Source organism: Cuculus canorus, chromosome 7 (assembly GCF_017976375.1).
Source record: "Cuculus canorus isolate bCucCan1 chromosome 7, bCucCan1.pri, whole genome shotgun sequence".
Classification (NCBI taxonomy): Eukaryota; Metazoa; Chordata; class Aves; order Cuculiformes; family Cuculidae; genus Cuculus; species Cuculus canorus.
Genome location: NC_071407.1, coordinates 26,081,491 through 26,108,826, shown reverse-complemented (window position 1 = coordinate 26,108,826; position 27,336 = coordinate 26,081,491). Strand labels below are relative to the sequence as shown.

Genomic DNA, 27,336 nt, shown 5'->3' with positions numbered 1-27,336 from the left:
TTTAATTTATGTAAAGTTTTATTATCCTTCAGCATCAGCTGGTACTCCATTACTGCAGCCTCGGCAGTTTTGCTCCCCTAGGTAGACAGGTTTTCAACCGGCTGTCTCTGACTGAAAACATCGAGGCAAGGTCAGATTTTAGGCCCAGCCTTTCATTAATACAGCCAGACACAAAAGAGCAGTTGGAATCCTGACCACCTGAAAGGCTGCAAAGCCACCAAAAAAAGATCGAGGAGGATTTTCATCATTTTCTATGTTTTAGAGAATCTTTCTGCTGCGTTGATCACTAAATAGTTAAGAAGCAATTAAACATTCAAGAAACAGATGCATTCTACATTTCAAGCTGTGATCAGAAACATTTGCAACTATTTTTCCACTTATGAAGTTTGTGGTTTTATCTTCTCAGCAGCTTCAAGGACAGATGGAAGGCTGACTTTGTCTCCAAATTCTTTCTCACGATGTTCCAGTAAAACACCCTAGTGAAAGACACAAGAGAGAAATTCATACACTAGTCTCCTCACGGGAGATTACTGACCAGCAACCAAACAATTCCAGAAAAGAAACTTTTGGTCTCACGGGAGACATAAAAGCCTCTTAGCTGGCTTGTGATACCTGTCTTCCTGCCCCAATCACATATACTCCTCCCAGGGTGAATCCTTCTCCTTCCAGGTTACCACTATATCCGCTTCTCCAAGCACGGAAGAAATTTTGCCAGACTCCGAAGCGGAATAAACCTGACATCATCATTTTTCGTCTGCGTGGACCATAGAAGCCTTTCTGCAGAGAAACAGAAGATACCTCAGCAAACAAAGTGAATTTTCCTCCCAAATGAAATTCAGGAAACCAGCCAACCCTGTATCAAAGAAAGGTCACAACACACAAAAGCTAACCAGGCAGAGCTAAAAAGGAATTGAACCCAAATGAACCTCTTTAACACACTACCTGACCACTTACCTCCACACAGACAACTAGTGATAGTGCTACCATTCATGTGGATTTTAGGTTGACACACAGGTCATCTACATTTAACATCTACATCCCCGTTGCTGACAAAAGTGCTTTGTGATAAACATCTTTTTTCTTATTTTTGAAGTAGAGCAATAGAAGTGCTGGTAAAGACATTATAGTCGTGCCAAGGCCTGAAGCTTTATCAGCCACTTATTTGTGAGGGTTGCAGGTTTTTTTGTTTGGTTTTCTTTGCTTGTTGTTTGGGTTTCCTAGTTGTGCTTGTTTTATGTATATATCAGCAAGTTTTTTTTCATGCAGGCAGAGTGGGGAGGAAAAATAAAGGTACTTTTGAACTGATTTTGAGTATTCTTCTTCCTTCAGAAGCCAAATGATTTCTAAATGTGTCTTCTGGGTTAAGGAGTAAGCAAGGCCATAGTTTTGTAGGACATGAGACTGGCAATAGAGCATGTCCCAGAGTACTGGAACAAGCCACCGCATTGCAATATGGCCTATACATCATGAATTAACCATGTCTATCACCTTCAGACCTTGATTCACACATCATCAATATCAGCAGGTCACACAGCCAGTGGAAGAAAAGAATAAATATCAATAGGCCTTATTGTTTACCTGTTAAAGGGAAAGAATAATCCTGCAACAGCATGTTATCAGTGCACAGCTACAGAGCAGTTTGTAAGCTGAGCAGGAGATATATATATATATATATATATGTATATATATAGAAAAGCAAAGCCAATTAACTTCTTAAACGACAATGCTACTAAATCCTGTTCTATTCAGACCACATTCTACCTATATTGTTGATACAAGCTCTTCAAAGAGGACATTCATAAGCTTGTTTTTAAACAAAAGGAGAACACTGACTTCACCGTACCTTTTCATCCAGAAAGATTTCTCCTTTGAAATAATGCTGAAAATCCTCCACTTCAGTCCCTATCTTCTCTTTCACAACAGCATAGAGAGGGACACCCAGCTTGGACAGCTGAGGTGTCAGAGAGGAGAGCTCAGAAGCCTCCTAAGAAAGGAAAAAAACCCAAACATTTCAGGCAGTAAATGAAGATTGAAAAACCTCACTGTGAATTTGAAGAGCATCAGAAGCATATGTAAATTCTAGCTTGAGGCACAAAACAGAAACAGGCCTGTAAATCATTTAAGCCACCTCTGCTTCTAGGCAGGTCTTCATTAGATTTACTAAAATTTTCTTCTCTAAAGTGTGGAAGAAGGAGAATTTTTGAGCACTTGAATGAAATATTAAAATCCTGGACAAAACATAATTTTAACTCAAAGCTGTAGATATGCCTTGTCTGTGCTAGGGCTTCAGCTATCTTTTAAAGTGTTTACAGTGCAGTAGAAAGATGCTGCCTGCACATCACTTATCTTTCCCAGGACAGAATTTCCAACCTTTTTTTTTTCCCCCCCAAGTAGAAATACATCATTACTGGCCCATTTGCAAAGTGTTTTGAGGGCTCTGTGCAGGAGCAGGCAATACAAGTCCAGAATAAGTAACAGAGTGAAGATGCACTCTCCTTCCTATATCTTCCAGTGAAGAAAATCAGGGAGATTCGTCATACATCTTCTGTATTCCAGAAGCAATACTGCTTTCCTGGGTGTATACAAGCGTAAGCTGTCACCACTCATCTGCTATCTGTTCTGTGATGTTGAAGGAATCAAAACTCCCACAGTTTGTAAAAGACCTCTGAGGCTGCCCACAGATCAGAGTGGACACTGCAAATATATTTCTTCTTATCTCAAATGGAGAAAGGCCATTTTTACCGGACAAAACTCCCACAAAGAACCCCACAATTTAAAAACAGGTACAGCTTACACGAACACCCTCAGCCACCTCACCAAAACGCTGTAACTCAAAGGTTTGCAGGACAACTAGAATTTAACAAGTATCAAAGAGCAGACAGAGAGGTGTGAATAGACACGAGAGAAGACGTTAGAGAAAGATGCCAGTAGGTGAAAGGGTAAGGGCAGCGCCCCAGTTCACTACTGTCTCTCTTTTTCAGAGGAAATGAAAGAGCATGAATCAGCATCACAAACAATCACTGAGTCATGAACGTAAGGGATAAAGCATCACAGCTCAGCCTTGTTAGAACTTTCACCTCTTCTCTGTTCCTAAAGATCTGGTAACTATTTTCTGTTTCCTCTTAACAAAATGCCTTATGATTTTCCCAAAGCAGGTGTTAATAACAATTTTATCTGGGATTTTTTATATAGTTCAAAACTCTCATAACCAACAAAATAAAACAAATAAAAATTGGATTGCAACTTAGGATGCCTGAGAATTGATGTTCCCAGCTAGTGCAGTGGGGTACCCTGTAAAGCCAGAAATCACTGTCTCCTGAGAGACTATCAAACCTGGATCAGCCTCTTGGAGTACTTCAGTGCTTTGGCGGGGCTTATTTTGTGTCTCCTTGCTTGGCTTTTGGGAAGGCAGAGAGCAGGAGTTATGTAAGAGCATAGTTAAGTTTTAAACTTCTCAAGAGATTAGGCTTCAAACAGCATCTTGGGACTAGACCCAATTTATTTTCCTTTACTGCTACTGAAAACTTATAGAGTAAGATAAAGCAAAGAAGTTTGGTTTTGTGGACAAATTACAGCATCTAACAGCTGTACACCTGGGGCTGTGACCATTTCTTCTAGTTTGTGAAACTGTTTTCTTGGTTTTGTACAAAGCAGACAAGCACACCCTAACAGAATACTCCCTGCATGGCAGAGACGGCCCAAAACAACAATTCCTATTTCACTTTGTCTCTCTGATACTTCCATCTATGGCTCTTCTGCTACCTTAGACCATTTGAATTGACACCTATAATATTTAGCCAGCCCATGGCGCTTTCGTAGTAACTGGAGCATTGGATCACTACGTGGCCGGATTCAGACTATGAGATGCAGAAGTACAATCCTGTTAAAACATAGTCTTTCTTAAATAACAAATGGAATCTGATGGTGTAGGTAATAAAGATAAGAGACTCATAGTTCTTAAGTCTACAGGCCTCAATCCTCAAGGATCCAAGGGCATCATTCCAGTAGGATTTGTAACACCCTTTGCAGTGGATAATGGAAGAATGTCCTCACCACTGATACCAGGTCAATGATCTATGAGGTTAGAATGCCCACTTTTCAACACCACCAGTATATATCCCATCTTGGTGGTGTCAACAAAGACAAAGTTCAACATCCTTGCCAAAGTGTAAGACACTGGGAACCAAGTGTATTTTGTCTCTTGCGAAAAAACAAAAATCTGCTGCCTGCAGGTGAACAGATATGACAAATCACCTGTACCGAACCATTCCACTCGCTTAGAGCTGTAACAGTGGGGAAAGAAGCAGCTTTCATACTATGGGGAAACATTAATGGACAAAAAAAAAGACCAAATTAACTGTTCCTGGGAGAAATTCAAGGGTCATTTCAATGCTTTGAGTATACAACAACCAAAAATAACTTTAGCTTAGACAATGTAAAGGCTTTTTCAAACACTTTCATAGTTAAAATACAAAAAAAATCTTTGTCCTAATTAGCTGATCAGTAGTGTGACTGTCTGTTAAAAATCTGAAGTTTTGAATCAAAAATAAGAGAAAATTAAATTAATTAAGTTTCTCTTTCCTCAATTTTTTCCTGAAAGAAAAAAATAAACCCCACATTCTTTGAATTGAGCTCTGTATTTTTAACTAGGAAGTTAGCATTAAAGAAAAAATTAAACTCATTCATTAATTCCTGCCTGCCTGTATGCAGAAGGCACAGAGTCAGGCATGCAGTGCGTTCTCCTCCTGCCTACACTACACTTGTTCAGAGAACAAAGTACTTTATCTTTTTATCTTTATCTTTAACCTTCCATGAATTCTACACATACTTAAGCAGTTACTTCTGATGGGAGCAGATGCCTTAATTAAGTGGCTGCAATATTAACTACTCCATGTTATAAAGTAGAGAATAAAAACATAATGGCAATTTTTCCCCATAACTATGACAAAAATCACGGCCACAGTACAAGTTATGGCTGTTCCCAGCCACATGGTACATTCAAATCATATTTTAAGTGTCTCCTCCCACCTCCACCCTAGGAACCTAGTGCCAGCTTAAGGATCAAATCTTGTTTCCCAACTCACCTTGTTAAGCAACAGTAACACCTCATCTTCAGGCTCCTTACCTTCCTGCCTCACGTTCAGCAGCCAGAACAAGGGACTCCCCTTTATGCACATCTCTTTTGCTGATGGGCTTTATCTGATGGCTTTCTGCTTTTGACCAGAGACTACCTGGCTCACAGAGATTTATTTTGGCCATATGGAATACAACCACTCCATAAGACTCATTAGCAATTGGATTTTGTGTAATCTCCCTTTCTAAATACTATGGGCTAGGTCCCTGGCAGATGTAAAAATCATGTAACCATCACCTTCAGGAAGAAAATGCCCGAGCAGGACTCAGACTATACAAACCAGCTGCAAAGAAAACAGTATGCTGTTCACTGATGACCAGTTTGGGCTAGGAAACAAGACCTTTCAGATACTCCAGATGCATTTAATGACTGCCCAGTTAATCCCCTTCCCTTTATTTAAAGGAAATCTACGCAAGTATAGCTCAGCCCTTCCTAACTCATTCCCAAGGCCAGCAAGTACCTCTCTGCACAAAAATCATCCAGGTCTTCGCACAGCCATGATCACTGCACCATTCTTCTTCCATAGTTCACCTGCTTTGAACGTTCTTTGTTCTGTTTATACAGGAAAAAGAGCATTAACAACAATACTAGACATTCTTGTTCTAAAGATGAATGCTCTAAGAATCAATGCAAAGCACTGCAGAGAATTCCATATTCAAATACAGTTCTATCAGAACAAAATTTTATATGCATAACAAGGTATTTTTGCTTTATTGATTTTTAGAAGGGTGTCATGCTTCATCCAGAAATATCAGGTTTGGTTGTTTTCCCTTCACCAGCATTATCTGCTATCAAGGACACCCCAGTACATGTTATAATCGGGAAAAACTACAAAAAACTCTTCCAAACCTGGCCTTACAAAGGTTCTGATAAAAACCCAACCATCAAAGAATGTGGGCTGAAACATCCAGAATCTTACCTGATCCCAAAGTTTTTAGCTCTATCTCCTCTAAAAACTCCAACGTAGCCTTTTCTGGCTTGGACAAAAATAAGTCGGTGTTAGCGAGAACGATCCCTGTCACAGCTGCACCAATGGCTCCAAGACCAATAGACCACATGCCCATGGTGAAGGCCTCAAAGTTTGGCAGGAAGGACATTTCTGGAAAGAGCAAGAAGAAAGCAGCTCCAGCACTGGACACTGATGATGCCAAACAAGGAGAAACTGGATTAAAACAACTAAAAGCTCACACAGATATTTTTGGTTTGACTGCAGATGATCCATATATTTATCAATGTACTGAACTGGGTTTTAGAAGATCTAGATTACATCCCGGTTCTGTGTCTAACCCACATAAAACCTATTAATAAGATATTCTTACCTCTTCCTGCTACCGGACTGACAAAAACATTAATGATTAAAGTGCTCACATGCAATGAGGAGAAAGATGATTAAAGTATATGTGTGAAATAAAGAGACTCTGACAGGATGACCTCTAGCCAGCAACTTTAACTATTACAGTAAGACACTGGCTTCTTTCAAAAAAAGAAGCGTTTGTAGATTAAATGGGTATTTTTTAATCCCACTAGTCTATATTAAATACTGAATTTTACAATTATACTGCAGAAGCCTTTAAAAAATAAACCTATATCTGCGTCACCATAACTGTAACCTTTCCTGTTCCTTACAGTTCCACATTAGAACCAGAGCAGGCACCAAGCCAGAAGCAGAGCTCAGCAATTGTGCATCTGCAGACAGAAATACACAGAAAATGTAAGTTTTCTTAGGCACAGTGATCCCACATTACAAGCATGCCCTGGACTGCCTGTATGCTAACCAATTTTCACTCTTGCTAAAACAGAATTGACATCAGGAACAAACACGTTACACTCACACCCATCAGTTAAAACCGATAACATTGCAGTAGAAGCTATTACACATGCATATTCAAGCACAAACACTGCTTGTTGTTACCAGTGACTCTAGTTCAGTGGCAATTTTATTTAACCACCATCCATCCACAACGCCCCCAGCCCAATCCTGACCCTTGCCCATGTTTCACAAGCCTGGAAATGGCTGACAGCCACCTTCCAGTGAAGCAGTATCAGTTATGAAGATGCAGGAAAGCACGCTTAGCCCTGCCTCACGAACAAAATTCCAGATCCAGCTCTGAGCAATAACTGGTACAAGAGTCACTGGAGTTTTGGCAGCGTAAGAAGTAACTGTATGCTTATATCACAACAGTCATGTGTTACAAAGGGCTAGAGATTTGCAGTCACCCAACTTTAGCATTACACAATACGGAGAATCAAATGTTTTCCAGAGCCATCTGCAAAACCCTGATAGGCTGTTCTGGTAAATATTGTTGTCTGTATATATTTTTGTATGGGAAAGGCTATTTCCCCTCTTAAATATAGGAAAACATTACTGTTTTGAACTGTGACCGGCAATAAGCCAGACACACACACAGTCTTTATCCCCATAGTTAGCTGTTGCCAGTAAGAAAGGAAGAACTAGGACCAGCTCCTTGCTTTTCTGTCAGCCACAGTGCCCCAAATTTTCTGGGAGAAAACCCCTTTCCACCCTTAAAACCAGCTCCAGCGTAACACCAACAAACACAGCCAACTGCCGATCTGCAGAAATAGCTAGAAAACGTCTTGAAAACAACATCCCTTTGTTCTTTTAACAGTGCACTGGGTTGCAAGGAAGACAGTATCACCCTATCTAGAAATGTGAGTAAGCCATGATCCGAGCAGGAAACAAGGCCAGTTTACACAAACATAATGCAGATAAGAGAACAGATTCTACCCCATTTAATCACTTGTTTCTAACCAAGGAAAACCTTCCTTGACCATATCTGCTTTCCCTGCATACTTTTTTCAAATATGAGGTCATACTTTAATGGCAATTTTTTGCTATGTGACTCTGCCTCATATCAGATACCGTTCTGACCTCAGCCTTTGGAATGACCAAAATGTAACTCAATATGCATTGCTGTAATGCAGCAATACCCTTCTGTTAAGACTTTAAATCTCCGTGGCCCACTCAAAAGGCTATAGTTCTGCTCCCGCCTAGAGTCTGATAATCCATTATTCTTTAGACTTGAATCTGGTCTGGTTGAGAACCATTTTTCTCTTAATTATTAGTTACCAGAGGAGGGAAGGTTGGATACAAAACAAGTATTAATCCCTTCTGCATGTCATATGTGTACAAAAATGCTGCTGAATTTGTGGCAACTTGTTAATGAGTAGTTCTTACATAGCTTTTTATTTTTACTAGCATTATTAGCATCACTAAAAGCCAGCTTCCACTCAGTTGTAGTTGATAGAGAGGAGATTGCTAAGCTTAGTCAACACATCCCTTCAGTTTAATTGTACTCTTAGGTATCCACTCAGTCACAACAAAAAAATACTCAGAATGCAAATATTTTTCTATTTAAATAAATAGAGGAATGGAAGAAGGAGCCCTACACATTGGTACTGAATTTCTTCCCTGCTAAGAAAACACCATAGTAAGCCACTTTGAAAAATACATACAGGAAACAGCAGCCAGGATTATTAAAGCATTTACTAACAAGACAGGCTAAGCCCTGACCCATCTATGTCACTGAACCCCAAGTGAAGAGACTAGAGGGAAAACAGCTGAGCATTTGCAACTAGCAGCTTCATTCTGTTTAGTTCCTGTTTATTAACGAAATCTGAAGTTCCAAATAATTTCACAACCCTCCACTCCACTTTAAAATAAGAACGCTACTGCCCTGTGATCAAACTCCGACTTTTCAAACATCAAACAACAATCCACAATAAGAAGATACAACAAAGCATCCCATAAATGATAACCTAAGAGAGGATACAGCAGAGCATCCCATAAGCCTTTAATATCAAGGTGCACACACTCACCAGAACCCACGCAGCCTGCATAAGCATCAGCCACTGCCTGCTCACCCCAAATGCGAGTGCAGGCAGGAGGGAAGATGAACTGGGCTGCCACGGGTGGCTAGTGGGCAGGACTAGGCAGGAGTCCAGCTCTGGAGCCTGTGCCTATGCCTTGCAGCCAGGACCAGGCTCTTGGCGCCTTTCAGCAACACATGCTGTAGTCACCCTGTGGCCATTATGAAAGAACAGCTCTCCAATCCACAGCAAGATTGTTCTAAAGGTATCTTAATCATTCAACTTTGGTTTTGTTGGTTACCCTCTTCATGGGGTGCATGGGTACAAGGAACGGGAATTAGAGAAAGCTTTTCTGAAGCTGGCAGCACAGCACTAAAGATCTGCATGCTAATGCGTGCTTCTCTGTAGAACCGTGCTTTTTTAAAAAAGTAATATTTTCCCTCTGTTTCAGCATATTCTACTTCTAACCTTCTACACCCCCTGCACACTGAATGCCAAAACAATACAAACAACTCTGGAAACAATTAAACATCGCAATGCACGCTGTTGGAAAAAAAAGTTTCAACATAGAGGCTGACCTGGTGAATTAGCCCAGCGTATCTATGCTCAGTTACCTGCTTTGGTGGCAACATCATTATGGCTAAAGACCATAATTTTCTCTGGAACTGTCTACTAAAACCTCCAGAAGGGAACGAGCACTTCTTTTTTACAGACAGCAGAGGCCACAGAAAAAAAAATAAAAAAATCTTTATGTGTGTTTTTGTGGTGACCACAAGAGATCTCCAAGATAACAGTGAGTTATTTTATGGTCTGTCAGTACTCAGCTAACCAGAACTTAAACAAGCTTAGCTTTAATCCTGTTTAAGTGCCAGCTGATAGTCTTGACTTTGAGTCCAGAAGACCAATTAAAACATGGTTTTCTAGATGTCTCATCTCCCTCCCACCCATAACCAGAGAATAAAAGTGGTCATTAAGAGAAGAGCTATTCTTAAACATTTATTTTAGCAGCATAAACAGGACCCATCACGGCTGTGTAAAAAAAAAAAGGAAAGCCGACAGACTCACTTACATACTTTTCCTAAGAAGATAGCTGAAGAAAAGTGGACACTTGCACAGGACAGGCTGCATTAGCAGATACACCCTCTTCTAAAATGGCTTTGACCACTGCTTATTCTTCCCTTCTCTCTAACTCCATACTTGCCCAAGACATTTCATATGGAGCCTAGAAATCTTTCAGAGCTTTGTCACAACTTGCATATCCCCAACGAACTGAACTGATTTTTTTTATGAGACATTCCCCCCAAAAATGAGTCATAGGATTACAAATATCTCTGTAATCTCACTCCTATAAAGTAAATTTACAATTCACAATAACCTGGTAATATGCTCATCAAGATTTCATGAGCTTTTAAATACCACTAAGGATTACAAAATACAAATCTTCAAAGTTAGCTCTGCTTTAAGGGGAGATTTGACTGGAAAAACCTTCAGAGGTCCTTCCAAACTAATGTGTCCTTTAAATGCCAAAATCAAGCCACAGAGAAGCCTCCTAACATTTCTGGTAGCATCAATGTAAGCAATTTCACAAGACAAGGGATTTTTCCTTTGCTCTTTGTCCTTGTAAAGATCCTGTAACAAACCATTCCTTGTGTTGAGAACAACAGTCACTGTTTCAGGTGTCTTCCCAGCCTGTTTCATTGCTGAATTGAGTACAACACTGTTGCTCCAGCTGAAGAGAAAGTTGCTGCACCAAACAAGCTAACCATACCTTGAGAAAGAAGCAAGTTGTTAGGCCAAATAATCTCCCCCATTCTGAGACCATTTTAAAGAAGCCCAGCATCTAAACAACCCTTCTCTTTGGAGCAAGTGAGGGCAAAAAGCTCTGGCACAACGGTTTGGTGATCTTCCTGCTCTCAGGGTGTACTCAGAGGGAACAGGCAGCTGGATACCACGTATAGAAAAACTCGAATCTGCTCCATCAGCAATACAGAGACACCACAGAGATGAGGGAAGTACTGGAGCACAGAACTAAATGTCAAGATACTACAGTCTGAACTCCCTGCTGAGGATCCAGACCAGGAATGCTGCACACTGTGGGGACAGAAGTGGAATACCAACAGACCTACTATTAAAACAAATCAGTGTTCACCAAAACCACAGTGACCCGCTAGACAGCAGGTGTCTACACAACTCCTGCAGATCCAAGCTTAGCACCTGAAGGGGGCCTACAAGAAAGCTGGGGAGGAATTTTTTACAAGGGCATGTAGCGATAAGATGAGGGACAATGGCTTTAAATTGGAAGGGGGAAGATTTAGATTAGACATCAGGAAGAAATTCCTCATGATGAGGGTGGTGCGATGAAGGTGGGAGAGCTTTCCCAGGGATGTTGTGGATGCCCCACCCCTGGCGGTATTCAGGGCCAGGTTGGATGGGGCTTACAGGAACCTGATCCAGTGGGAGGTGTCCCTGACTGGCAGGGGGATTGGAAATGGATAATCCTTAAGATCTTTTCCAATCTAAATCATGCTGTGATTCTATGAAATTAAGAACTACTTTCTCATCTTTTTTGATTCTTAGGCTTTGCTTGTCTTTTAACTTTTACAGTTTTCACAGCACACAATTCCTAACAGCAACTAAAGGTAAAATCACAGGATAACCAATGTAATTGGAAGGAACCTCAAAGCCCATCCAGTTCCAACTCTCTCTGCCATGGGCAGGGACACATCCCACTGGGTCAGGTTGCTCAAACCATCTAACCTGGCCCTGAACACCTCCAGGGATGGGGCAGCCACAACTTCTCTGGGCAACCTGTGCCAGTGCCTCACCAGTGCCAGTGCAGGAAAACTTTTCTTCCTAAGATCTCATACAAGTCCTCCTTCTTTCAGCTTGAAACCATTCCCCCAATCCTATCCCCGCACTCCCTGATCAAGAGCCCCTCCCCAGCCTTACTGTAGCCCCTCTCAATACTGGAAGCTGCTCTAAGGTCTCTTTGGGTCCTTCTCTTCTCCAGACTTACCGGCCCCGCTTTATCCGCCTGCCCTGGACTCCCGCCCACGGGGCAGCTCCGTACCCTGCTCGGGGTGCGACACGCGACGCTCCCCGCTCGCGCTGCCCGGTGCCCGCCGGGTCCCCTGGGGCCGCTGCCACTGCGTTTCCCACGGCTGCGCAGCGCTGTGGCGGCACAGGCCGAGCCATCGCCAGGGGAAGCGACACCAGAACCCCCGCGGGGAGCCGCCGCGCGCCTCGCTGATGTCGCCGTGCCCGCTCACACCCAGACTGCGTTGCATAAACCAGCAGGGATTAATCGGAATAGTCAATTGAGCAGAAGCAGGATTTCGGACCTCACAGCACCGGGGCGGCGGGGAGCAGAAGGGCAAAACCGCGGCCGTTCGGCTCGCCCCGGCCGCTCAGTCGTCGGTAACCGGTGCCACTGCATCAGCATGGCCAGCCTCGCTACACGCACAGCGGCCGGGGCAGGGGGTAGACCTGGCAGCCCCGCGGGGTCAGCAGCCCTATACACACACCTTGGGGACGGGGCACCGGATAGACCTGGCAGCCCCGTGGGGTGAGTTTCCCCCCCCCCCCCATCCCGCAGCCGCGCAGCTGTGGTTCCTGCGCTTACCCCCCAAACTCTACCCTGTGCCCGCACTCACACCGGATTACACACCCTCCCACGCCGCCCGTGCCCGCACTCACACCGCAACCCCGTGTCCCGCAGACCACTCCCAGGACCCGCACTCTCACCGCGCGCGCACACACACACCCGCCCCAGTACCGCACTCACACCGCCCGCCGCTCCCGTCTCCGCTGCCGTCTCCGCTGCCGCTCGCCCCGCGCGGGCAGGAGGCGCGCAGGCACCGCCCCCCGCGCAGCGCCCGGCACGGGATCGACCCCGCGAGCGGCTGGGGCCGAGGGAGTCACACAGTCAGAATGGTTTGGGTTGGAAGGGATCTTAAAGCCCATCCACTTCCAGCCCCCTGCCGTGGGCAGGGACACCTCCCCCTGGATCAGGCTGCTCAAAGCCCATCCAGCCTGGCCTTGAACACCTCCAGGGATGGGGCAGCCACAGCCTCTCTGGGCAACCTGTGCCAGTGCCCCACCACCCTCACAAGAAAACATTTCTTCCTAACATCTCTTTAAAGTCTCCCTTCTTTCAGATCAAAACCTTTCCCCCTTGTCCTATCTCAACCCTCCCTGATAAAGAGCCCCTCCCCAGCTTTCCTGGAGCCCCTTTCAGTACTGGAAGTTGCTCTTAGGTCTCCCCGGAGCCTTCTCCAAGGTGAACAACCCCAACGCTCTGAGGCTGTCCTCGTCGTATGGGAGGTGCTCCAGCCCTCTGATCACCTTCATGGCCTCCTCTGGACTCACTTTAACAGATCCATGTCCTTCCGGTGCTGAGGACTCCAGATCTGGATGTAGGACTCCAGGTGGGGTCTCCTGAGAGCAGAGTAGAGGGGCAGAATCACCTCCCTCAGCCTGCTGCTCACACTTGTTTTGACGCAGCCCAGGATGCGGTTGGCTTTCTGGGCTGCAAGTGCACGCTGACGGCTTATGTTGAGCTTCTCTTCCACCAGCACCCAAAGTCCCTCTCTTCAGGGCTGCTCTCAATCCATTCTCCACCTTGAAGGCTGCTACGAGGTCTCCCTTCTCTTCTCTAGGCTGGACAACCCCAGCTCCCTCAGCTTGTCCTGCTATGGGAGATGTTTTTGCCCTTCTGCTACCTGCTGGGAAACATCGTTCCCCAGCAGGATTGCTACAGCAAAGAAAGAAATAAAATGTATTTGAAGATACCATGCTTTAATACATTTAAGGCAAAAAAAACCCATAATGACTTAAGTGTGAGCACACCATGAGCTGATCATCTAAGTAGCGTGATTAATGGGGCACCCTAAACACTTGCATGTCTGTTATATTCAAGAATAGACCAAGAATAGGCCAAGCACAAGGTCCTGCACCCAGGTCAGGGCAATCCCAAGCACAATTACTGGCTGGGCAGAGAATACACTTACAATACTAAAAACCAACTGAAACAAAGCCGTATGTATGACAGCACAGCCTGGTCTGTAACACAAGCTGCAGCTCAGAACGTCACCTCTGTGATGATACCAGAGAGTCTACATTCCAAACAACTGGATTTCAGCATGTCCCAAACATATCTAGTACAAATGGCCTTGCCTTATCTCTCTCTTAACTGGGACTTACAGCCACTCTGGTTAGACCTGCTCCGTGCTTAGCCCATCATTTGCAGTTTCTGTTTATTCTTTAATGCAGAGCTTGTTTTTTTCTTAAGGAATCTCACCACAAACCAAGGTCTCCACTAACTGGAAGCAACAACAGCGTCACAGTTCTGACCTTGCACAGATCAGACTGGAGAAAACATGCCACATGTGCTGGGATGCACCAGTAAACTTCACCTGAAACCCTGCCTGAGCACCCTGGCAGGCCCCTTCGAGCACAGAACTTCTTCCCAGCCCTGCTGCTACCACAGAGCACAGTGGCCCCTGCGCTGCTGGACACCAGCATACAACAGTGGGTTTGCAATACAGAGGTCCACTGAGTTGTGCTCCTCGGTACAGGTTAGAATGGCAGTCTCAGGTAGTTGCAGGGAAAATATTTGGGTTCTTTTTGCCTGAAATTGGGGTAGCTGTGCTTTTACCTATTCATATGCTTTTAGAAATCAAATGGATTATAAAAACCACAGAAGTCACTCAGATTTACCAGCAATTAAAAACAACCTAAGGAAAGTTCATGGCAGAAACAGTACTACCAGTCTACCTGGAAGGGCTGGGGAATGTGGGGGGACTGTAGGGCTTGGGGCTCCTTTTTTTTCGCTTGGAAATACATGAAACCTAATGATATCTCTACTTTTTCTCCTTAACCAGTGTGGACAGGTTCTCTGTCAACACCAACCCTCATTTATTTGCTGGAGTGGCCTTCTCACTGTTTCTGAAATGCAGTTAGCATTTGAACGTCTGTCTCTGCCACTGGGACACAGCAATTTTCAGAAAAACGCATCAAAAAAATTATTGACAAATTTTGTCAGCCATCATAATGTAATTAAAACCCTAATTTCTGCAGGCTATCAACATTCCTTTCTTCTGAATTTTATAATGGTTGTGGCTCCAGCTGTCAACATTTGGCAGTGATAGAATTGCAGCTCCCATATTTTTGTTGCCATGGTAAGCACACAAAACAAAAAACCCAAACTTTTTTTTTCTTAATGATACTTCTTCGCATTACCTCTAAGAATCTGGCAGCTGGCTTTCACAATTCAGAGGTAGCCAGTACTCCTGAGGGGAGAAAAATCCATCTATGACAAGATGAAACCATCTTACTTAAACTTTGCTCTGAGTAGGAGCCCATGACTAGCATCAGGCAAGAACAATAAGCAGTTAATCACAGAAGTGATGCTGACTTCATTTGTTCCCATTGTAAAAAGGAACAATGGAGAAAAATCTGAGCTGGCACATTGGGATTCCATCTAACAATATCATCCCACTTTATAGAGCAGTAAAATCCCTTGAATGCATGCACACTTCTAGTAGATGGAGAACTCGGAGAAAAATGATGTCATGAAAATATTGGATTCTGACCTTTTCTGCCTCGTCTCCAGGAATGCTTATTTTGCATGAAAAGCTACTGCGTTCCCCAAGTGGAGTTGCAGCAACTCTTTGTCCCTGTTAAGGCTTCCTTATTAGACAACCTTTGCCCTCACTGCCTTAGATAGTGAGATTTTGGCAGGAAAGCTGAATGGGAAATTGACTTCTTTCTCTGTTTTTCCATCTTGATAAAATCATATTATGATTGATCTGTAATAGTTCAGCTTCCATGAATAACATTCAGATGTTATTTGCACATATTTGCTATTAAAGAGAGAATAATAAAGTCCCTAACACATACGGAAAACATTTCACAGAGCAACAGACACCATTTAATCTGCTAGTTCTCAGCTTCTGAATAGTGCTCTTAAAAAGCACACTGAGCCCTTCTCTTCCTGCTTACGTAACACAGTTTTATAGCAGTTAAGCTGAACGAGGAGTATCAGTCTGCAAACTGCCTCTGTATCAGTTAATTAAATTTCCCCAGCATGCCTGTGCACAAGTCCCCCAGCATTCACCGTATTGGTATCTGTGCTAAAACATGATCTAGCATTACGAAACTTTCAATTCACAGAATGACAAAGCTGCGTGCTATTTCAGAAGTTAATTATTTCTATTTCTTGTTGGATCATGCTTCTGTAGATCAGCTTTAGACTAAGGGAATTGTGAGACAAATGGCTTGTATTAAACAAATTGTCTTTTCTACAAGGAAACAGGAGATCTCAAAAGCAAGGAGGACACAAAGTGTGGTGGGCTATGGCAGTATATAGGCCCTAAGTGTGCAGAGGACTTTCAGACTCATTAAGATTTTTGATATTGAGCCAATAAGATTGGATGAGGACAGACAAAAAAACAGCTTGAACTTTTCACCCATGTGCCTCTAAAGGCACATGCACACAGATGCAGACACGGGTTTCAACCAGACCAGGCAAAAGCAACCTCTTGTTTGCAGGCCGTACGGTGATATGTACGCATGTGGCGGTGTTTTCAACCTCATCCTGATCCTCAGGAAATAAACACAGCAGTCTGTCTACAGACAGCCTAGACACAGGATCTTAGATTTATTTTAAGGAAGGTCAGGTTGTGGCAATCACTGAAGAAACCAAAAGACCTATAGGTATTTTGAAATTAGCTTCACCCACATAAGCAGTTCACAGTGGAACATCAAAAAGAAGATTGGTGCAACACTCTCCATCTGGACAAGAACAGGAAGAAAGAATTAGTAAGTCTTTAATTTAAAGAGTATACAGATGATCAAGCAAATCCCTTTTGGTTATAGCCTAATAAACACTGAATCACAGAAAAGCCTGCCATTTACAACAATGCAGTAGATAACCAAAGCCAGTGAGACAGCCGAGTAGGTCATTAGTTCTTCTGCCTGCCCTTCAGTCTCTAATATCTTTCAGTTGAGTAATTAAAGCTACATTGAATTTCACTGGCCTATAATTTTTCCTTGTCCCATTTACTGCAGTGCTACCAACACTGTTAATAGTATTGCAAGTTTTTAGTTTTTCTTTTACTAGGTAAGATAAAAAGAGTTATTTTTAATCACTAAAGCTTCAGCCTTTATGAGCAAAAACAGGCTCTTGAACATCCCAAAATGGCTGTATTGATTGTACAAAAAAGACAGTAACTACACCTCTACGAGATCAGGACATCAGAGGGAAACAGTCATTCCACAGCAGACCTGGCTAACCATCTACAGCTACTGCATAGCTTCTGTTAAACCAGAGGCACACGAAATGCTTCTAGGCCATTTCTCTTTCAAGTTTTTGGGGCAAAACTGGCCTGTTTAATATCTTACTATAGAATTCAAAGGTAGTTACGCATCTTGCAATCTGTACAAGTCATTAACAAGGACAAGGCTGCCTGTGCTACTAATACAACTGAGTAAAGTGTTCTATGTTGTCCATAGAACAGCTAGTTTCTATACTCAGTCAAATAACATATCTCACCAAGTTGACTGTATGCAGCTAGAGATATGGTGTAAATATTGTTTATAGACGTAGGTAAAGCTTGGAGGGGAGCAATTTGTAAGGTTTAAAATAACCTGTTGATTACCAGTTGATTTAGCTGTTATTTAGAATTATTTGCTCAAGCACCAAGGAAGAGAACTGGTCTTTGTCTAACAAATGTATGTTTCTCTTCCCCAGTAGTAGACGTGCTGCTCTTAATACTTAAAATCTGAGGGAAAAATTCCATTGCTTGTTCTGCTAAATGAATATCTGGATTAGAAAAACAAAATAACCCTGCTATTAAACACATTGATGCCAATCTAGGTCATTGTGACGGAATCAAATACACATGCCAGCAAACCTTAGCTGCTACTTCTGGCCATAAAGTGGTCATGAGTATCTGGGCACAGTAAACTTTTAATCTAGCAGAGCTACAGCCACGCTCTAACCACGGCCTTAAGAGTAAAGCTCTTAATCCTCTTATTACAGCAAAGAACTTCTGTGCAACTTTCTTCTCCTAAAGAAAAACACCAATGTTTTACTATGACTCTTATTTTCCACACTGCATATCTGTGCTTTCTGTTAGCATTTATTCTTCATCCTAATACAACACGTCAACAATGGCAGGGCCATAAACTGCAGATTTTGTATTTTCAGTGCCTGGTTTCCATTTAAATCTTTGTGAAATCTTTATTTAAGGGGTCGTGCTTGGGATATGGACTGTGTACACGTTGACATCTACAAACTTTACTTCCCAACTTTCATCACAACAGCTTGAAGAAAGAGCAATATAACAAGCATCCAATGCACAACTGAGTCTGAAATGAACAACTCTAAATAAACACTTAAGACTGACACAGGCGTACATCATGCAGGTAAATGCAACAGAAAGACATTCCGCTGAACAAGGTACATTTCAAGCGCACAGCATCCCTTCTGCAAGTTTCATTTCCTGAAACATATGCATTTATGTGCCTTTAATGGGAATGTGGAGGACTTCCAGTACCACTTCCCACAATACCAAGAACCTAGAACCAAGCTATATTCTGTGTCACTCTTTTTGGTGACACTGGTTTTGTCACCAAGCCAGAATTGAAAGTTCAAAGGCATTGTATAGGCTTTGTCCAAATACTTTGTTCATTAGATAAAGTTTGTCAAAGTTAGTAATTGTTTTAAGGAGTGTAGGTAGTTTTCTCAGAGAAACCCAAAACACCAATATTGCCTTCTTTTGGCGAAGTGTTTAAACGTATATGCTTTCACACCTTGTCTCCCACCCTCATTTTGATCACATCCAGTGTCATTTTTGCCACTGCATAAATTGCCAAAAAAAAAAAAAAATTAAGCATAGTACATATTTGAAATTATTGCATACAGGGGAAAACTCACTTTGTGGATGCACGATTTTGTTAAATGAAAAACAAGTATAATTTTAATGTGTTTTGTTTCTGGCTCTTGATTTAACTCCGATTATATTTGCGTGATAAGTGGGACAGAATAATGGGTGACATTATAATGGGGACAGAATAGGGCACTGATAATGTTAAAAACCGTCAAGGTCACCATTTGCTACACCACACTACCAAAAAAAGCATTTTTAAATCAGGGATTGTTCACTTATCTTGCACATTAGGCTTAAGACAGACTGGTGTGAGGGAAGGGAGGTTGCTTAGACAGGTAAGAGGGGGAGTGGTAAGGCTAATTGCTTTTCAAGCCACAACTCTTCAGGAAATGATCCATGTCATTCCCCATTCCTGTGGTTTTACTATTATGATCCAAGAACAGTAACAAAGTTAACACCCTCAGATGATTTGGCAAGTGCTTTTCCTGCTTATGCCAGCTATTGTTCTAATAACGGGCAACGTGCAGAGGCTCTGGTAGCTGAAGTTGAAAAAACACTGTGGAAGAGCAGAGTTAGTGAAATCCTTATTAAGCTAGAGCTTTCCCAGTGTATTAAGAGACAGATTATAGACCTAAAAGGTTTATGAGCCGTGAATGAAAGCCATTGCAGCTGGGAGAAGAGAGGTGAAAAAAGAATAAAGATGAACCATACCCTAAATGCCGAATAAGGGAGGCCATGGAAATCCGGAAAGAATTCTGAATTGTAGTCACTGAACTCACGTGGAACTCATTAAAGCCACTTTTATTGAATGAGGAGAAGCCCTAGGTAAGCCTGATAAAAGTGACTCAGAGGAGCGGCTCAGCGATTTCTAAATGAGAGATATGCCAAAGACGACGTTACCATTGAATACTGCAGGCTGAACTTCAGATGAAATACAGAACAATAGGGAGAATTTTGTTTCCACTTAGAATCAAGATGCTATTCAGGCTTACTTGTATTAATCCATTTTTTTACAATTTAACTATTGCTACCAAACTATTTAGCTTATCAAGAATAAAAAGAATCTCAAAAACTACTGCTTTCACAGCTCCTATGCAGTTCATTGGGCACATACAGTCAAACTTTTCACTCACAGGAAACAGGCATGTCATTCCCCTTCCATCACGCCAGGGTTCTCCTTCTCTCTTGGAAGAACAGTTCAAGTTCAAGAAACTATTCAAGTACTAAAACAGACTGACAGCTTATCCCTCCTAGGACAGTATTTCCTCTACGTGAAAGTGAGGAACTACACAATGAAGCTTAATGTTACATTTTTCAGAAACGGTGACTTTATTAAACATGAAGCGATGCTTTATGGAATCTCCATGCTATAATCGAAAAAATGTATCTACAATATCTAGAATTGAGAAATCTATGGCTATTGCTGCAGTGGTCTTTACCTAATCTCTAGTTAAAAAGGACTTACAAAAAAGTTGCAAGTGACTTCAAATAGCATTACTGTCAAGTCTATTTTTCACCTCCAGTGATTCATGAAGCTTCCTGAATATTCATTGTGAAGCTATGTCCTGATCACTATCCCCTTAACATTGCTACCCAGGTTATCTCTTGGGGCGAGTGGCCACTATAACTCTGTTTAGTCTTACCCGACTGTTTGCCTTAACCACCCTACAAGTATTTTATGCTACGCACTGCAGTTGTTTTCTGGTATTTGCCACCTGTGCTTCTATGTCCCAATTTTGTAAAATATTATTATAAATAATCATTTTTCGTCACTGTATAAATGGGAGCACTTGACCAGAAATGACCTGCAGGATATTTCCCACTACCCCAAGTAATCATGTATTGTTCAAAGTTTTAATATTAATATGACTAAAAAAAGCAAATGTATGCAGTTCACAAATGGACTGGTTTTCTTACAGAAGACTTAAGTATCTCACAGTTAATGGAAGCTTTTAAAGACACTCTCCACACCAGTCAGAAAGTTCATGAACAGAAACAGTTTCATAATCACAGAAGTCAATAAAACCAAACTTCCTGAACAAGACAAAACCAAACTGAGGGGATAAAGGGAACTGAAGAAACACAACAAAAGCCTAGAACTTCGTTTAAAAAAATGGCTTTTAATATAAAAGGAATACAAAAACAACCCAAACCCTCTAAAGTCGTGCCAAACAAAGCCTCAAGGTTTTGTCTTATCGATTCCCTGACAATTTGGCAAGTGCTTGTTTCCGCTGTTCTGCAGTCATATACTCAGAGGCTTCCAAAATATTTACTAGAATTAAAGTCTGTTGAACTGTTTTTGCTTTTACCCATATTCTTCCATTCATTCCCAGCACCAACTCAAATGGGTACAACTGTGACAAATCCTGGATTATATCACATTTGGGAGCCAAGAGTCTGTAAACAAGATTTAAAAAAAAGTCAGAGGCAAACATAAGTGCTCATATTTGATAGACACCACATTATTAATTAATAACTGAATTGTATTACTACTAGGAACTGGTAAAGGAACACCAAGAGGCCAGGCGATCAAGTTGCATATGCACGCAAAATAGCAATACAGCATCAGATTTTTAGTTTTTGTCTCATATAAAATAGATGTATCTAAAAAAATGTAGCACTCTTCAACTTAGTAGTTTTTCCTAATTAGATTGAGAACCAATACCTGACAAATTTGAAGTGAATTCATGCTTTCATAACAATTCTGTGATTTAATACATTCTAAATACTGTTTGACAAAGGGACATATTTAAAATGCTGCTATTTACAAATTTGACACCAGAGTTAATGTCTTTCAAAACACTTTCTTTGTGCTTCAGAAGATGATATTAACAGCAGGAAACAAAATATTTTGGTTTTGTTAGGCAACAGCCTATTGAAAAACAGAAGTTTCGTTATACACCTAGGAGTAAATCAAGCTTCAACAGACTTTCTCAAAGAAACATACTTATCAGGATTTAGCAATTACTTGTAACGTACTGTTATTTCTTTACTTGCATACAGACAAAATTTGGAAAACAAGGAGAATGGCTACAAAAATATTTGTATTGGTTCACACTGGCTTCTGATGGGACACGTAAACGAGACAAGTCATTTCTCAAAAACAAGAGGTATGAAATAGCTGCTCTCCATCTCCAAATTGCTTTTCCAAAGAACAAAAACGAACAAAAAACCCCACCCAAAAGCAACAAAGCTTGATGATTATTTATCTATATTAATCTGGTATTCATTGATAGTCAGAAACCCCTCATATTTACACCAGCATAAGTAGCTCCAAAGTCTGCAATACATTTAAAAGCGTATGAAATGGTTTCTAGACTAACATGTCTGTTTCATATGAAAATCTCACACATTTTTTAAACTGTAGTCTTACTTCAAGAAAATTTACTTTACTTAGAAGTCAGAAAAAGGGGTCTATTGGGGTGGAAAGACATCTTTAATCAGCTGTCAGCCAAATTTACATCCCCAAGACCCTACTAAACAGAAAAATGACAGTAAGCATATCCAATGTTTCCAGGGTGGCAGTTAGATACCTGAAACCCCAGCCTGAGTGTTAGATTTCCCAGGTGAATAGTTTTATTTTCCACACTGCCTTGGCAACTGCATCACTTTTTTTAAACACCACCATACAGAAGAGCATCTCAATCTCTTCAGGGGCGAAAACAAGTGTTCCTTCTAGGTCAATATCCATACTCCAATCAGTAAAACTGGTATAAATGCACTAGAACAATTACAAACCAAGTACCAAATTGTCCACACTGCTCACAGGAAATAGTTGTGTGACTCTTAATCACTGTATTGCATATTAGAGTGATTACTTACTTTTCTTAGTACTTACTTTCTTATTAGACCTAAGGAGACTTTAAAGAGGAAACCATCTTGCCCAATCAGTCCCATCCCACTCGATCTTCCACTGCTGTCTATGCAGACCATCTCTGGTTCCATGTCTTTATTTGCCACAAGGAACTGACCATAAATAAGATCTCCTACCTAAACAAAGCAGTGTCAAAGAGTTAAAGTAGAGAAGATCATACTGCACACTTACAAGAAATACTCAGCTGATAAAGACCTCCCCATGAGGCCACAAAATAGTTTTAAAATATTGGTTATAGAAAAAGAAACTGTTATAATAGGAATTTTCATTTTCGCTTCTTCTACTAAAGGAAACATCTTCCGGAACAATTGTCTTTTATCACTACAGGAGTTTAAAAGATACAAACAAAGTACAGAATTTTATTTTGTGGCAGTATTCTTTTTTTTTTTTTTTTTAAATACCAAACAGATTTTAAGGGTATTAATAGTCTAAGCAACCTGTTCCTGTAATAATCTGTCAGGACAACAAAAAAGTCACGCTAACCTATTTTGTTTATCTCTACAGTCCCCTTTTAAAACTCCAGTGATGGGCTTTCAGTTGAAAGCAAAAGATGTGGCATGAACGTGCCACACCACTGCTTATTAGCAGTGCTATTAAAAAAACCCCAATGGTGTAAATGTGGTATCAGATAGTGTAAAAGCTTGTTCTAAAACCTTACCTTCAGAGTGCCCCCTTGGACGCACATTACTCATGAACTCCATCTGCTGCTGGCAGTATTATGGGAAAGTTCAAATGTAAGGAGTGAAAACCCTGCCATCTGACAGACTTCAAACCACAGTCGTTACACCTTCTCTTAAGAAACCTCAGAAAGCCCACAGCCTGATCACACAAAAATCCCCAAGGAGGGCCAAGGCGAAATCATTGCAAGTAAACCTGTGCTCCCTTTTTACATGCAGCTTATGAGAATACTTCTACGAGGGGAAACTACCAAAATGTAACAGAAGCACTGCAAACAACATCACTACAGCATTACTGTTAACAAAAAGGAGCACTGACCTGTACATTTGGCCTGTTCCTCTTCGTGGCACCTTCAAAGGCCAAGTAGGACAGGGACGCCTGCTCGCTACCACCAACATCCAGCTTAAACACATCTCCTGCTTTGGCCGTCACTATTCCTATGACGTGGTCGCCCTTGACTGGAACATACTACAAATAAGAGTCACAAAATCACAGAATCATTTAGGTTGGAAAAGACCTTTAAGATGATCAAGTCCAACCATAAATGTAACACTGCTAAGTCCACCCCTAAACCATGCCCTGAAGTGGCTTGTCTACACATTTTCTGAACACCTCCAGGGATGGTGACTCTACCACTTCCCTAGGCAGCCTCTTCCAGTGCTTAAAAACCCTTTTGGTGAAGTAATATTTTCAATTATCCAATCTAAGCTTCCCCTGACACAACTTGAGGCCATTTCCTCTCATCATATCACTTGTTACCTGGGAGGAGAGACTAACATCCACCTCACTACAACCTCCTTTCAGGGAGCTGTAGAGGGTGATAAGGTCTCCCCTCAGTATCCTCTTGTCCAGGGTAAACAACCCAAGTTCCTTCAGCTACCCTTTAAGCCTTCTCTAAACCCTTACCCAGCTTCCTTGTCCTTCTCCAGATGTACTCCAGCAACTCAATGTCTTTCTTGGAGTGAGGGGCCCAAAATCAAAGCCAGGATTTGAGGTGCAGCCTCACCAGTGCTGAGTACAGGGGGACAATCCCTGTCCTACTCCCACTGGCCACACCATGGCTGATACAACCCAAGATGCTGCTGGCTTTCTTGGCCACCTGAGCACACTGCTGGCTTTTTTTTCAGCTGCTGTTGACCTTTTCTGCCAGCTGGCAGAAGGCCAATAGTCCCCTGGCTGTCGATCTCCATCCCCAGCTGCTTTTCCACTGAGCAGCTAGTGATACTGAAAATGCTGGCAAATAACACTAAGACTCTTTTTTTTTTTTTTGGAGTTTTAGAAAGCAAACGTCCTTTATCAGGCCTGGACAACACATGGAAGTGACCTCCATCCACTGTGTGCAATGAGACAAGAGCTGGTTACAGAATATATTTCCCACTTACATGAATGTGTATAAATATTCACAGAAATCTTATACATATTCCATTCTTTCCCAAGCACCAATTTTAATATTACTACAAACCTTCACAACAGTCAAATTTCTTGCTAATTTAGAGCTTTGGAGCCATCTCCCTGCCTGACCTTGCATTTGAGGTAGGGAAAGACTGCAAACAGAATTGATAACAGAAGAAGGGACTTCAGTCCTGCACAGACCATACTGAACACAAGATGTTATCACCTTTGAAGAATAAACAGTGTCTTGAAAAACACATGAAACGTGTTTTCTGTGTTCTTTCAAAAAAAAAAAAAAGCATGTTTGAAAGAAAATATGCTATCAGAGGAACACTCTGCCTAACTTTCAAAAAAATAAAATTACTTAGGTGAAACTACCTTAAGTCAAAGGTATTCAACTTTTTGTAATAGTAACTACTTGTATCGATTGGAGCTGGCTCCAGTTCTGTTTGATCTTGCATTTGAGATAGGGAGAGACTGCAAACAGGTGTTATTATGAAAGAAGACATCTGTCCAGCACAGACTACACTTCTCTTCAAAGAATGAACAGTGTCTGGAAAAACACTTTTAAAGAAAACATGCTATCAGAGGGACATTTTCAACAAAGACAATTACTCAGAAGAAACTTTACTTTAGATTCCACCTTCTGCAATAGCAACTACTTCTTGTATCACCAGAAAAAGAAAAGGCGAGGCTAGCAGATAACCTCCCAGTCCCTCAGTCCCCACCTGCCTCTGCTGCAAGTTAATGTTATGAAAATTTACAACAGTCAAACCTCTTGCTGATTTGGAGCTGGCTCCAACTCTATATCTGACCTTGTGTTTGAGACAGGGAAAGGCTGCAAACAGAGGTGATTACAGAAGAAAACATATCTGTTAAACGCATGTCATCCTTAACACAAGGAGCTACCATTCCCAAAAGAATGAAGAGTGTAACTGACACCAAAAATGTCAGCAATTAAACCCTGTAAGAGTAATTTTGGAGTTTTAGGAAGCAACGAGCCTTCAATCAGAGCTGGGCAGTGCAAGAGAGTGATCTCCATCCACCAAGTGCAGCCAGACATGGGCTGGTGACAGAATATATTTCCCACCTGCGTGTACGTGTATACATTTTGCCAGAAGACTTATGCCTGTTCCAGTACTTTCCAAGGACTAATTTTAATGTTACTGTGAACTTCATGACAGTCAAATCTCTTCATAATTGGAGCTGGCTCCAGCTCCCTGCCTGACCTTGTGTTTGGGACAGGGCAGGACCGGAGAGGTGATTACAGAAGAACAACATCTGCTCAGCACAAGTCATACTGAACACAAAACATTATCATTTTTAAAGACTCATAGAACAGTTTGAGTTGGAACAGACCTTAAAGATCATTTAGTTCCAACCCCCCTGCCATGGACAGGGACATCTCACATCAGGCTGCCCAAGGCCCTATCCAACCTGGCCTTGAACACCTCCAGGGATGGGGCATCCACAAATTCCCTGGGCAACACGTGCCAGTGCCTCACCACTCTCACGGTGAAGAAATTCTTCCTTATATAACGCCTAAATCTGCCCCTCTCCAGTTTATACCCGTCCCACCTTGTCCTTACACTATAAGCCTTTATGAATGATCTCTTCCTAGTACTGGAAGGCCACTATAAGATCTCCCCTGAGCCTTCTCTTCTCCAGGCTGAACAGGCCCAATTCTCTCAGCCTGTCCTCATCTGGAAGGTGCTCCAGCCCTCCAATCACCTCTGCAGCCCTCCTCTGGACCTGTTCCAACAGTTCCATATCCTTCTAATGTTGAGGGTGCCTGAACTGGACACAGTGCCTCAGATGAGGTCTCACGAGAGAAGAACAGAGGAGCAAAATCACCTCCCTCGACCTACGGGCCTGCTAAAGAATGAATAATGTCTCGAAAAAACACCGCGTTAAAGAAAACACGCTATCAGAGGAAAATTTTTTCTCAAAAATACAGCTACTTGGGTGAAAGCTCTACTTCAGCTGAAACCACAACCATCCCGGTTTTTGTGACAGCAATTTCTCGTGTCGCTGGACGGGAGAGGGCGAGGCTAGCGCGGACGAAAGGTGCGGTTGGAAGGCCCCATTCCCCAGCCCGTACCCGCCTCTGCTGCGAGTCCACCCAGTAGGCGCCGCCCGCCGCGCGGTGCCGCAGGATGCCGCCCTTGGTCACCATCAGCCCCGCGGCGCAGCGCCGCAACCCCGGCCCACAGAGCAGCCGCCCCCGCGGCTGCCCCGCTCCAGGCCCGAGCCGCAGCAGCCGCTCCTCATCCTCCTCAGGGCGGGCGGGCAGCAGCAGCACGTCCCCCGGCAGAACCACCCGCCCCACGCACGACTCCGCCGCCTCGCCCCGCGCCGACATTCCCGCGTGGCCGCGCGGGGCAACGGAACTGCGCGTGCGTGGGGCGGGGAGTGCGCGTGCGTGGGGACGTGCGTGGGGCGTGCGCGTGCGCGAGGCGTGCGTGGGGCGGGACCGAGGGTGTGCGTGGGGCGGGGTCAGGGAGCGTGCGTGGGGCGGGGTCATGGGGCCTGCGTGG

General features: G+C 42.6%; 2 protein-coding genes across 4 annotated transcripts; both read right to left on the bottom strand.

Annotated features, from left to right (window-relative positions):
• On the bottom strand, positions 1–27,155 carry PRXL2A (peroxiredoxin like 2A). 3 transcript variants are annotated; one of them, XM_054071665.1, is made up of 7 exons: positions 27,144–27,155; positions 12,747–12,775; positions 6,054–6,233; positions 5,595–5,686; positions 1,844–1,984; positions 613–777; positions 2–476 (listed from the first exon to the last, which is right to left on the bottom strand). In XM_054071665.1, the coding sequence occupies exons 3-7, from the start codon at positions 6,229–6,231 to the stop codon at positions 378–380; spliced, it is 675 nt and encodes a 224-aa protein (XP_053927640.1). In that variant the 5' UTR covers positions 6,232–6,233; positions 12,747–12,775; positions 27,144–27,155; the 3' UTR covers positions 2–377. The 3 variants fall into 3 exon arrangements, with proteins under 3 accessions (XP_053927642.1, XP_053927640.1, XP_053927641.1); XM_054071667.1 differs by lacking the exons at positions 12,747–12,775; positions 27,144–27,155 and adding an exon at positions 11,979–12,113 and having other exon boundaries at positions 1–476; XM_054071666.1 differs by lacking the exons at positions 12,747–12,775; positions 27,144–27,155 and adding an exon at positions 8,972–9,125.
• EXOSC3 (exosome component 3) lies at positions 20,961–27,225 on the bottom strand. The gene is made up of 4 exons (XM_009565200.2): positions 26,901–27,225; positions 23,726–23,875; positions 22,694–22,845; positions 20,961–21,252 (listed from the first exon to the last, which is right to left on the bottom strand). Exons 1-4 carry the CDS (start codon positions 27,159–27,161, stop codon positions 21,048–21,050), a joined length of 768 nt encoding a protein of 255 aa, XP_009563495.2. The 5' UTR covers positions 27,162–27,225; the 3' UTR covers positions 20,961–21,047.
• Between the last annotated feature and the right edge of the window lie 111 nt (positions 27,226–27,336).

Coding starts and splice junctions, on each gene's coding strand:
- EXOSC3 (XM_009565200.2), bottom strand. CDS start 27,161: ATGTCGGCGCGGGGCGAGGCGGCGGAGTCGTGCGTGGGGCGGGTGGTT. Junction 23,876..26,900: donor TGGACTCGCAGCAGAGGCGG/GTACGGGCTGGG, acceptor TCTTATTTGTAG/TATGTTCCAGTCAAGGGCGA. Junction 22,846..23,725: donor GGAACAGGCCAAATGTACAG/GTCAGTGCTCCT, acceptor TGCTTTGTTTAG/GTAGGAGATCTTATTTATGG.